The 12344-nt window shown below is 34.3% G+C and overlaps 1 protein-coding gene across 2 annotated transcripts in view; it reads right to left on the bottom strand.

The window, feature by feature from the left end:
• The window catches only part of LOC133191420 (uncharacterized), a 25137-nt gene extending 12993 nt beyond the window's left edge, over positions 1-12144 (bottom strand). The window contains exons 1-5 of one of the 2 annotated variants that reach the window (XM_061327177.1): positions 11721-12144; positions 11467-11532; positions 10585-10734; positions 10113-10242; positions 7869-8027 (exon numbers count right to left, since the gene is read on the bottom strand). In XM_061327177.1, the coding sequence (XP_061183161.1) occupies positions 7869-8027; positions 10113-10242; positions 10585-10734; positions 11467-11532; positions 11721-12109 (894 nt within the window). In that variant the 5' untranslated portion in view covers positions 12110-12144. The remainder of the gene's footprint in view (positions 1-7868; positions 8028-10112; positions 10243-10584; positions 10735-11466; positions 11533-11720) is intronic. The other variant, XM_061327178.1, reaches the window with a different exon arrangement.
• Between the last annotated feature and the right edge of the window lie 200 nt (positions 12145-12344).

Genomic DNA, 12344 nt, shown 5'->3' with positions numbered 1-12344 from the left:
GTTGATCTTATGTTAGGGAATCCTCCTTCTTCACCTATTCCCACTTGCCCTGTAGAATATGTAGAGTGGTTAAGAATAGTTTTAGCTGATTCTTACAATTTTGTGTCTGAAAATCTTAGACAGGCAGCATCAAAACAGAAGAAATACTATGATAGGGGATTAAAACCTAGAGAGTTTTCAGAAAATGACTTTGTCTGGAGGTGGTATCCACCCTCAGCTGGTGTTAAGTTAGGATTAGGATGGGTAGGGCCATATAAAGTTATTAAAAAGATCACAGATGTGACTTACCAAGTTCAAAAAGACCCTAAGAGCCCTCTCATTGTGGTACATGTAGATCAGTTAAAACCCTATGAAGGCATTTTACCTCCTAGAAACTGGACAACAGTAGTTACTTCCCTTGACAAGTCATTTGAACCCCCTGTAGATCATACTCCTGTAGATTTTAATGATCAAGAGGAAGTTGAGGAGACTGTTCCTCCTGTTTTTAGTTTACCTAGTCCTGAACCCCTTAGACAGTCAAGGTGGGGTAGAACAATCAAACCCCCTGTTATCTACTCTCCTTGAGACCAGGCATCTAGGCATTTTATTTTTTTTTTAAATGCCTATGTAAATAGTTATTTTTATTTTTGAATTCTATATATAATAAGAATATAATATATAAAAGGTTTGAGTTGGCCTTTTGTAGTGATGACAAGTGATATTTAATTTTTGAAATATCTCACTCTAGTTTTAAGAAGTAGATCTTTATTACTTATTAATGAGTTAGTTTTTGGTAGTCATTTATTTTCTTTTGAGAATAACATTCAAGTTAGCACTGATTTTGACTTTAGTGGATACAAGGTCAATGATAGATGTTTTATTTATTTAATAAGACACAGTAGTTGGCAATGATTTATAGTTATCTAGAAGTCAAAACAGTATATTTCAGTTCTTTCGGCTTATTCAGCAACAGTAATAATAGATATGAATCATTGAGAGCTTGGTATTCATAGTTTAATACTGACCGTAGATGATCTTTAAATTATCTCCCTTGTACTGTGCTGAAATCAACACTTAAGTTTTGCTTATAGTTTATCTATGGGAGGTGATGCATGGTCATCCCTTGTTTAGATTATGTTATAAGTATTTGCGCGCTACTTGATAACATTTTTTGGGGGGTTTTATTCAGTGGATTCTGAATTTGGTAGATAACTATATTGATTAACTTTCCATACATTCAGACATTATTTAAATTAAGTCTTAGAATTTAAGATTTTAATTTTAAAAGTTATTTTTCATAGAGATAAATTGACTTCAGGACTTGCATTGATGGTGATTAATCTGCTTTAATACTTTTCTAATCTTTGTTTTACAATTTTCTCCAAAATTAACAGATGGATACTTTAGATATAAGTGTGGACCCTTTGGAACTACAAAAGTTTGAAGCTGAGGAGGCAGTGGCTGCTGTGTGGCCGGAGGCAGGTCAGCTATGCCCGATACAGAACTGTCCGTCTCGCCCTCATTTGAACTCATTTAAACTTGGAAGTTACAGAACCCATTATTTGAGTTTCCATAAGGACATGTGCGCATGTATGACTGTCCAAGTTTATTTTGTTGTCAAATTTTCTACAAGAACAATGACATGTATCGTCATATCCATCAGGATCATAAGGATCTTCAGTTTTGTGTTAGGAAGCGTTACACTTCCAACCCGCGATATGTTGATCCCAAGGGCTACCTGATGCCGCTACCAGCCATTCACAAGCAGGCTAGGGACCTAGCTGCAAGCGCAAGGAAACGTTCTTCACAGGAACCATTGTTCACACTTCCAGACAACTCCAACCCTAGGGATGAGAGGTTTCCTCCTGGCGGATATAAACATTAACTTTGTTCATTTAATATATATCATATTTGAAAACGAAAATTTATTGTAAATTTTGTTTTTTTAAGGGGGGAGGAATGTAGTGATTTAGATTTTTATTTCATAGCCATCGTTTCGTAAATAATATTTTACAAGTATTTGCTGATATTTCAGTCAGATTATTCTATTTATCATTTGTTTTCAGTTGTTACTTACGTAAAACCCCTTTATTATGTGTCTGTTATAAGTTAGGACATGTGTTGACATTCCACATGTTTTTACTTTTTAAACAGGAAGTGTCATCCATGTTGGCAGTCTTTCCGTAGTACTTTTGATAGCTGTGTTCTGATTGGTTAACTTAGCTTTAGGATCTTTGATAGTCATTGGTTTTTATTTTGGACCTAGTTAGGGTATTTAAACCCGTGTTCGAGCAGTTTACTTCACTTGGTTAGGGATAAGCCTCATGGCTCATTATCTCTGATTTTATGCCAACCTCAAGGTACACGGCATTATAGGTTTCATTTAGCACGTGCTGAGCGAGCACTTTATGATAGGTTAGATGTAGGTTTTATAGAATAAAGTTATAGGATAGGTTAGGATGTAGGTTATTTAAAGTAAATTAAGTTTCCCTTTCCAAGTCCTGCCTGGTCTAGGGATATGTAGATAACAGGTTTATTTTCTAGAACCACTATTTATTATTTATTTTGGGTGTTGTTTATTTTCTGGGTCAGTTATTTTTAGAACCTAGAATTAGCATTGATATTTTCAGTTCAACTCTAGAGTGTTGATAGTAGTCATATTGGGTGATGTAGCTCATTCTTTTTACACTTTTCTAATCCATTCATTTTATAGGATTTTTGACAACTTTCATAAGTATGGAAGCCCAGTAGGGACATAAATTATTTTTCATAGTTTTTCCACATTCCTCCCATTTTCTATTACATTTTTCAATTACTTATTTATTTATTGAGATTATTGTGAATCACCTACCAGATTAAATTACATTTTTGATAAAGCCCTATTAATCCTGTGCAAATTTCAAAGACTTTTCTGTTTGTTAAATTTTGATCATTATTTATTATTTGTTATCATTTACAAAGGTTAATTCTCACTTTATTAAATTTATAAAACTTACAACTGTGTTTTCATTTAGCGTTGATCATAGTTCAGATATCCCCTTACCTGGGTTGACAATCATAACTGGAGGCAGTTTACTGCTTTAAGCCAAGTTGGCTATTAACTTTGTTAAGTTATTCATTAAAGAGTTCTACTTCCGGTTACATATATATTACAATAATTAAAATCTTCGTCAAACCTTACTACTGACTTATGTCTTACTGAAGAACCTGGAATCTACCGACATGGTCTACACAATTAAAGAATAGAAGAACTAAAAGATATATGTAAGAGAGCGAGAACCCTAAATTTATTATCCATTAATAAAAAATACGACATTTCCGAGGCATCTGTATATTGTATTTAGATGTACCATACGATAAATAGATACATACGATCAACATGATATCGTTGTCATTCCTACTCTTGATGTATATAAAGTCCACAACAATAAAATATTTCATTTGCATTTTCTTAGGAATTGTTCATCGACATTCAACATATTGTTTACATGTTTATGTTACGTTTGTCCCAGAAATCCCGCGAGATTTGTACATTTTCCGACTTTTTCACAAAAGAGCGCACTAAGAAGTATAACTCTTCCATAGTGGAAATAGAACGTATTCTAGTGATGGGAATCGGAAAGAATTTCATAATCAATGATCAGGTGACTGTAACTAACTAATTATTGATTATAATTGGACATTTACAAAGTCTATCAATTGAGTTAATTAAGTGGTAAGAATGGGTAAATGACTGCTTTCTGTGGTGGTCCAGCTGGTCCTTCGTTCATTTTGTAGAACCCAAAGTTCGTCCATACCCGGGAATGTGCTTTGTTACCCAGATGGAAACAATTGTGTGTTCGTCTACGCCATCACAATGCACAAACTAGAACTGTCCAAAGGGGACAAATACCCCCCGCTGTGTTTTTCAGAGAAGGTACCAAATCACTAATGTTTTCTAGATGTGAAAGGTGTTCACAATTTGCTTAAACATTTAGAGTGAAAATTTAATTACTCATTGTATTTTTTTTAATGAATGAAACTAAGGTGCAGCCTAATAAAACATCAATACTTAGTCTAATAATTACAGTGTTTTTTTTATTACATTGGAAAAATAGTTTGCAACTATTTGTCATCTTTGTGAGACATGACACTCTGCAAATTGATTGTTGAAAAAAATTATCATAATTAATTATACAAAATCAAATTGATCTTAATACCTTTATATCAAACTCATTTTAAAAATAAAAGGCTGGTTCCAGTAACTATATTTTGACAGACATAAAATTACAATTAAGAGACTTAGACAACAGAGATCTTTATTTCTTTCTACCCAATTCCCAGGAGATATAGATAAGGCCTGCTTGATCAGAGATGCCCTCACAGCTTCCCACACTGAACTCATTAATCTTTAACTGGATGCATCTCCACTCATTACTCCCAAGGGACAAATGGATTTACACTATCTGCTGTGTAATGTAAAAACTGTTTTTAATACTTTGTGATTTTTTTTTTTAGTTCTAATGAGTAGTTTTAAGCTGTAGTTCACATATTTGTACAGATGTTCTAGATTCTCAAACCTTGGACATGAACCCGAAATGGCCAAGTCAATAAAAATGAGAAGAAAAAAAAAACCCTGTAAAATGCAGAAAAATTACCAAATAATGTTGAAAATACCAGGTGCACATCTTCATATGGTAAATAATAAGTGTACACATTTTCATACAAATCTATACAATAGTCTCTGGGAACAGATCAGGACAAAAGCACATAATAAAAATGAAAAGAACACCTGTAAAATGCAAAAAAATTATCCAATCATGATGAAAATACCAGGTGCACACCTTCATATGGCAAGTAATAAGTGTACAAATTTTCAGACAATCCTTGCAACAGTTTCCAAGAAATGGTCCGGACAAAATCTCATCTACAGACAGACGGACATGCTGATTCCAATAACCCCCCCTAAACTTCGTTTGCGGGGGGTATAATAAGTTAATAAATAAGTCACGGCTGGAATATTTGGCTTAAAAACTATTACGCTTGTAAAAAAAATTAACCGATTAATCAGAATAAATATTTTGTAATCGAGTGCTTGGATTATGCCAACAATCGACTGACTTTCGATTATAATCGATGATTGGAACACCACTACCAAATCCTGAAAATTTCTTCAAAAATGGTCAAAAGTTTAAATTGTTATGCCCCCGTATTAAAGATTCAGGAATATAGTTTTTGCCCTGTCTGTCCGTCTGGAGGCTGTCTGTTTGTCTGCAAAAACTTTAACCTTGCCCATAACTTTTGATTGGTTGGAGCTATGACTCATATTTCACAGGTGTATTCCTTGTGACAGGACCTTTCTTTGGGTATCATCATATTTGACCTTTTGACCTTGACCTTGAAATTTGGCCCACTTTTGCAAAATTTTATGAGATTATAACCTTGGTCATAACTTTTCAAAAGTTAGTGCTTGGGGCCTTCGGCTTTCAAACTTCACATATGTATTCCTTGTGACAAGACCTTTCTTTGGATACCAACAACTTTGACCTTTGATTTTGACCTAGGAGTTTGACCTACTTTTTAAAAACACTTACCTTGGCCATAACTTTTGAATGGTTGGTGCAAGGACTTTCATTTAAATGTCTATTCCTTGTGACAAGACCTTCCTTTGGTCAAGGTCAAAGGGTCAAAGTTGTTGGTATCCGAAGGAAGGTCTTGTCACAAGGATTACATATGTGAAGTATGAAAGCCCTAGCACCAACCATTCAAAAGTTATGGCCAAGGTTAAAGTTTTTCAAAAGTAGGTCAAACTCCTAGGTCAAGGTCAAAGGGTCAAAGAGGTTGATATCCTGAGGAAGGTCTTGTCACAAGGAATACACATGTGAAGTTTGAAACCCCAAGTACTAACTGTTCAGAAGTTATGGCCAAGGTTAAAGTCTCATAAAATTTTGCAAAAGTGGGTCAAACTCCAAGGTCAAGGTCAAAAGGTCAAAGGTCTTGTCACAAGGAATACACATGTGAAATACGAAAGTCATAGCTCCAACCAATCAAAGGTTATGGGCAAGGTTAAAGTTGACAACGGACAGACAGGACAAAAACAATATACCCCCGGGATCTTTCGATACGGGGGCATAAAAAACTTTAAACTTCGCCATAACTTTTGAACAGTTGGTACTAGGGCTTTCAAATTTCACAGGTATATTCCTCAAGACAAGAACCGCCGAAATATGGCTGAAATATTGATGACTCCGCATAAAATAATAATAATAATCCTCAAGACAAGACCTTTCTTTGGGTACCAACATTTCTGATCTCCTGAGTCCTGACCTGGAGTTTGACTTGCATTTGAGAAACTTTGACCTTTGCCATAAGCTGCCATATGGGGACATCAGTGTTTCACAAACGCATCTTGATTTTCAGTGTATTATTGCATAGAGTCCAACCTCAAATCCAAAAATGTGGAATTATATGATGAAAGATCTATTTCTAAATATTATATAACATTTTACTTTGGGGGACAAAGGTGGGCTCATATCTTAATGCTTTGCATTATCAAAAACACCTGTTTTTTTGCAGAATTCAAGAACACTGAAATTTTACAAGGCCTGTTTGTCAATACCTGGACTGTAAGATTAAACTTTTTATATAGGACATGAAAGCACTAAGTCTCTACTTTATATTGATGATTGAAATGGAAGATATAAAGTTTTTAAAAATTTCACATTTTTTCTGCCAGTGTTCTTAAACTTGCAAGAATGACCTTAGGTCAAGATTATGTCATACTTTCAACTCACAGTCACTAAATCTTTGTTTGAAGTTTCTACTTATGAACCTTGAACTTGCTGAAATGACCTTGGGTCAATGTCATGACATACCTTCAGGACAGAAGTAATATTTGTGTGAAGTACGAATATTCAGTGTTTTCCAATTAAACTATACATGAATTTAACAATTTTTCAGGTAGTAACTTTGTCAAAATTGCTTTTGGTCAAGATCATGACACACACTTAAGTCACAAGCAATATTTGTGACAAGTATCAATATCCAATTAGCCTCCATTAGAAAATGATGGACTGGACACAAGTAATACATTACCGGTATTTCTTCCTGTGACCTTGAAATTGCTGGAATGACCTTTGGTCAAGGTCAATAATACCCTCAGGTCATACGCAATCTTTGTGATAAGTGTGAGTTTATAATGTTCTCCATAACAAAATATTGACAAAGCAAAAATAAACAAAATAAATTTGACCTTGAACTTGATCAAATGACTTCGGTTCAACGTCATCACACATGCACTTTCAGGTTATTATCTTTGTATCAAGTATGAACTTTCAATGTTTGTCCATTAGGAAGTTGTAGACCAGACATGAATTTTATACTTTTTCAGCTAGTGACCTTGAACTTGCTGGAATAGCCTTGAGTTAAGGTCATGACAAACCCTCAGGACATGGACAATCATTGTACCAAGTATGAGCTTCCAATGTTTTTTTTTTTATTACAATGTTATGGCCTTTACAAAATTGCATGGACAGACACAGACAAGGTGATTCCTATATACCCTTCCAACTTTTAAACTTCAATTGCGGTGCGAAGTATGATAAGTATAGTACATTTAAAAGTATATACATTGTACTGTACATGATAAAAATCTAGAAATACTTCAATCAGCATTAGTTTTTGGAGCAGAGGTTATGCCTGACATACAAAATAAAGAAAAACATCTTTGGTTTGCTGCTAATATGCTCTCAGGATGGTTTATCATCTCATGCACACCACAAAAAAACACAGTGCTGAAAGATTAAAAGTGTCCAGTGCATGAACTGTTTACATCTCCTAAATTTCGTAGCAAACATTTTTTTTTTTGAAACAGTCCAAGCACCCTAGATTTGATCAACACTGGGCCTTACCTCAGTTTTTAAGCATAAACTTCCAAGAACATGTGGTTGGAAGAAGGAATATGGGCTTTCTATGAGCAACCCTCCACCATGTTCAACAAGTAATTTGTCATCTACTGCTTTTTCTATGTTGAAATTGGTCTCTGGATTCAACAAATTTTTCCTTTCACACTAAAATACAAGTTAACAAATAACCAGGTATATCAAATAACAAAAGGACCAGTGGCCAGGTTACTCAGGCCAAATGAAAAAAATATGTGTGTTTTTGGTATTGTACCAAAAACAAGATGTGTTTGTGAAACAATGATGCCCTTATATGGCAACTTATAGTGAAGGTTAAACTTTCTCAAATGCAAATCAAACATGTTGGTACCCAAAGGAAGGTCTTGTCTCGAGGAATGTATCTGTGAAATATGAAAGCTCTAATAGCAACCATTGAAAAGATATGGAAAAGGTTAAAGTTTTTCAAAAGTACGTCAAACATCAAGGTCATCGTCAAATGGTCAAAATTAATAGTGTTCAAAGAAAGGCCTTCTCACAAGAAATACACACAAAATATGAAAGCCCTAGCACCAACCATTCAAAAGTTATGGCCAAGGTTAAAGTTTTTCAAAAGTAGCCTAGGTCAAACTCCAAGGTCAAAGGGTCAAAGCTGTTGGTATCCAAAGGAAGGTCTTGTCACAAGGAATACTCATGTGAAGTAGGAAAACCCTATCACCAACTGTTCAAAAGTTATGGCCAAGGTTAAAGTTTTCCAAAGGAAGGTTTTGTCATAAGGAATACTAATGTGAAGAAGGAAAACCCTGTCACCAACTGTTCAAAAGTTATGGCCAAGGTTAAAGTTTTCCAAAATAAGGTCAAACTCCAAGGTCAAGGACAAAGGGTTCCAGTTGCTGATTCTCAAAGGAAGCTCTTTTCACAAATATGTGAAATATGAAAGTCCTAGCACTAGCCATTCAAAAGCTAAGGCCAAGGTTAAAGTTTTAACAAAAGTAGGTCAAACTCCTAGGTCAAGGTCTAAGAGTCAAAGGAAGGTCTTGTCACAAGAAATACACATGTGAAGTATGAAAGACCTAGCACCAACTGTTCAAAAGCTATGGCCATGGTTAAAGTTGGGTAAAATTTTACAAAATTGGGTCAAACTCCAAGGTCAAGGTCAAAAGTAGGATGGGTATCAGCAAAAATTTTGTATCTTGATATATCACGATTTCCCCCCAAAATATCATGATAATATCACGATATTTTTACATGGGATTTTTAATACAACTTCAAATGAATTTCTATAATTTTTCTTACAAATACGCTGATAAAACATAACTTCACTTTTTTCCTTTTTTATTTATATAGTATAAAAGCATGTTTGTATACCGCATTTTAATTTTTTTCAACATTTTTTAGACTTCCTGTAATTTTTATTTAATAGTTCGAAGAAATAAATGAATATATATTATGGAATTTATAATTATGTACCAAATACCAGTGTTTTAGTCTCTGTATCACGATACGTATCACGTAATAAAAATCACAATATACCGGTATACCAAAAAAATCGTGCATCCTTAGTCAAAAGGTCAAATGTGATGGTACCTGAAGAAAGGTCTTGTCACAAGGAAGACATGTGAAATATGAAAGCCATAGCCTGAACCAATCGAAAATTATGGGCAAAGTTAAAGTCTTTGCGTACAAATAGACAGACAGCTAGACAGATGGACAGACATGGAAAAAACTATAAACCCTTGAAACTTTGATTATGTGGGAATAAAAATTAGGGTAGGTAAATAGGTGATTACTTTTTAAAACTTTAACTTTTTATTTGAAAGCATCAGTTAATTATTCAAAACACTGTTCTTTTGTCATATATTATATGCATACACATATCGCCGCTGAAATATAAATTATCATGAGTCTATTTTTGGCAGGAATTTTTTGTTGCAAATTTAGAATCTACACTCCTGAATCTATGTTCTGTAAAAAAGGCATATTTCTAAGCCAATTGGAAAGCGACATATTAACGTGTGAAAAAAATTGTATATTTTTTTTCTTATAAAAGGTCTCAAGTTTTTGATCATAACATCAAATTGTTGTCTGTCGATTTTTGGTAGGAAATTTTTATTGCAAATTCCTGAATCTATATTCTGTCAAAATGGCATATGTATTTCTAGGCCAATTGATCAATCAGAATAAATAAAATTCTGCAGATGAACGCACTGGTCCTCAAAACCATGCAGCTGTTATCTAAGCAGAACAAAGACTTACCGTAGCAACTGTAGAGACCAAAATATCTCTTAGATCTGACTCTGGTTTTTCTTGGAAAAATCTGATATCTGGCAGACAAAGAAAGGCCTGATCTTGCAGAATGATTAATCGTTGAAAGCTATCTCCTGGACTATCAAGTTGAACATAAAAACAAAACAAACTAAATTTGAGTGCATGATAATCTGCAATTACAAGATATTATACATCATTATAGGCTTAAGTACATCTTTGAGAAAGATACCTTTGGCATGTAACATAATGAGATTTGCTTTCTATACTTATTATTTTTCCTTCGCCATGTTTACCATGTTTAAAGAGATCTATGTAGCTCCACAATTTAAGTTCTCTCCCTTCCACCCCCTCCCCCACCTTTCAATGGTAGAACTACACTACATTTAGAAAATATGACAAATTATTTTTTGATTAAACTATCAATTCTTTTCAAAACCTGCTATTAATTTGTTTTACTTACACTGATGACAGATCACACATATTTGAAAAATGTCTTATTAGCTCTGTGTATGCACTTTTATATGGCCTGATAGGTAGCAACATCATTTTTAAAAACTTGGTCATCATCTCCAAAAAATCTTGAGACTTGGCATACACTTTTATCAGGAGTCTGAAAAAGATACAGAACTTCTTCATAAATCCATCAAGTTACAAAATTGATAATACAATATAATCATCCATGTTCACCAATTAACATGTAGAACAGGCATGTTAATGGTCCTTCGGATGAGACCGTATAAACCAAGGTCCTGTGCAGCAGTAAGTGCTGGCACAAAAAAGATCCCTCACTGCTCAATGGCCCCGAGTGCCAAGTATAAAGGCCTAAATTTAAGTTATATAATCCACTGAGAACATGCATAAAGGATTGTGGAGATCAGTTCACAGGCACTTGTTTCTGAAATAAATATTTCACCCCATATCTAAATACTGTCAAGTTTCCCCCTTCCCAGAATTTTTCAAAGTAAACACAGTGGGCAATAGTTTATCACCATTCTCTTCCACAACAATTTATATACATGTACAAAATCATGTATGGCTTGCTTGCTTTTATTGTCTTCTCTCTGTGTAAACAACCTCCAAACTTTGCGTGCTGACTGGAAAACTGGTTTCACACCAAAAAGTGCTATGTACATTCCTTTGTAATTTGGAGTTAGATAAGATAACTTGTGATTTTATTTTGATGTGGGTTTTTAAAATAATTTCAAAACAAGTGCCTATATGGTATGGATCAGCTGCTAAAATTCATACTACCATGGCATGACTGCATTTGTTGTAGATATCTCAAATAACATGGAAATGTCAAAGTAAGTGGGCTGTCAAAACCATTTCTGTATATATTCACCTTTCAAAATTGCCATTACATGGTCCTTTTACCCAGATGAATTCATGACTGTACCAGCCAAAATATCTGTTGGAGAAAAATTTTGTAACATTTTTTATTAAAATAGCTTCTACAAGGTACCTCCTATTTGTAAAAATATCACATGTTTCTAATCTTTTTAAGCCCTGTATAATTGAACCTCTATATCTTGAATTCCCTGATGTATTGAAGGTTTTTCTTTGCCATTACTCTGTATACATCATGGCAATCCGTACCTTTTAAATTCCAATTCATGATCCTGAATGCCCTTTATCTGCATATATTCACAAATGTTGAGGGATGATAACCTCTGCATGCACGCTTCAACGTTTGTTACGTGTCTCCTAGTCAATTCAGAGTTGATCCTCAGACTCTTTTCATCATCAGCAATATTAAAATTCACATACTCCATTAGAAATTCCTTTATTCGCGCCATGCTCTCTGATGGAGGCGAAATCTGCCTTTTGTTCGTCAACTTATTATTTAACTTTTCTAAAATATCGTTTGGATCTGCATATGCACATTGAGCATAAAATACTCCGAGTTTTTCAATCGCTTTACATTTTTTCCACTTCGAAACACGGGACGGAATTTGATCCTTTTCGTTATGTGAGCACCAAGCCATGATGATGATCTCTCATTCTCTGTTTCAGTGTTTATATTCAGCGCTAAAAAGAAAATTCTACTTTCACTTTAGAAACGCTTGCATCTCGTAGCGGAAGTGACTGGAATCAAGGGCAGTGAACACAGTTTTTATCAAAATACTGAAAGTACTAAAGGACGGAGGCATGTTTGAACATATATATATAAGATATATTGTTAAATTTCATCTGTTGAAGTACAACTGGAATTGATTAATT

Source organism: Saccostrea echinata, unplaced genomic scaffold (assembly GCF_033153115.1).
Source record: "Saccostrea echinata isolate AGI-Se365-2 ecotype Australia unplaced genomic scaffold, CSIRO_AGI_Sech_v1 ptg000023l, whole genome shotgun sequence".
NCBI lineage: Eukaryota > Metazoa > Mollusca > Bivalvia > Ostreida > Ostreidae > Saccostrea > Saccostrea echinata.
Note: the sequence above shows the minus strand (reverse complement) of the source record. Positions and strands in the feature narration are given on the sequence as shown.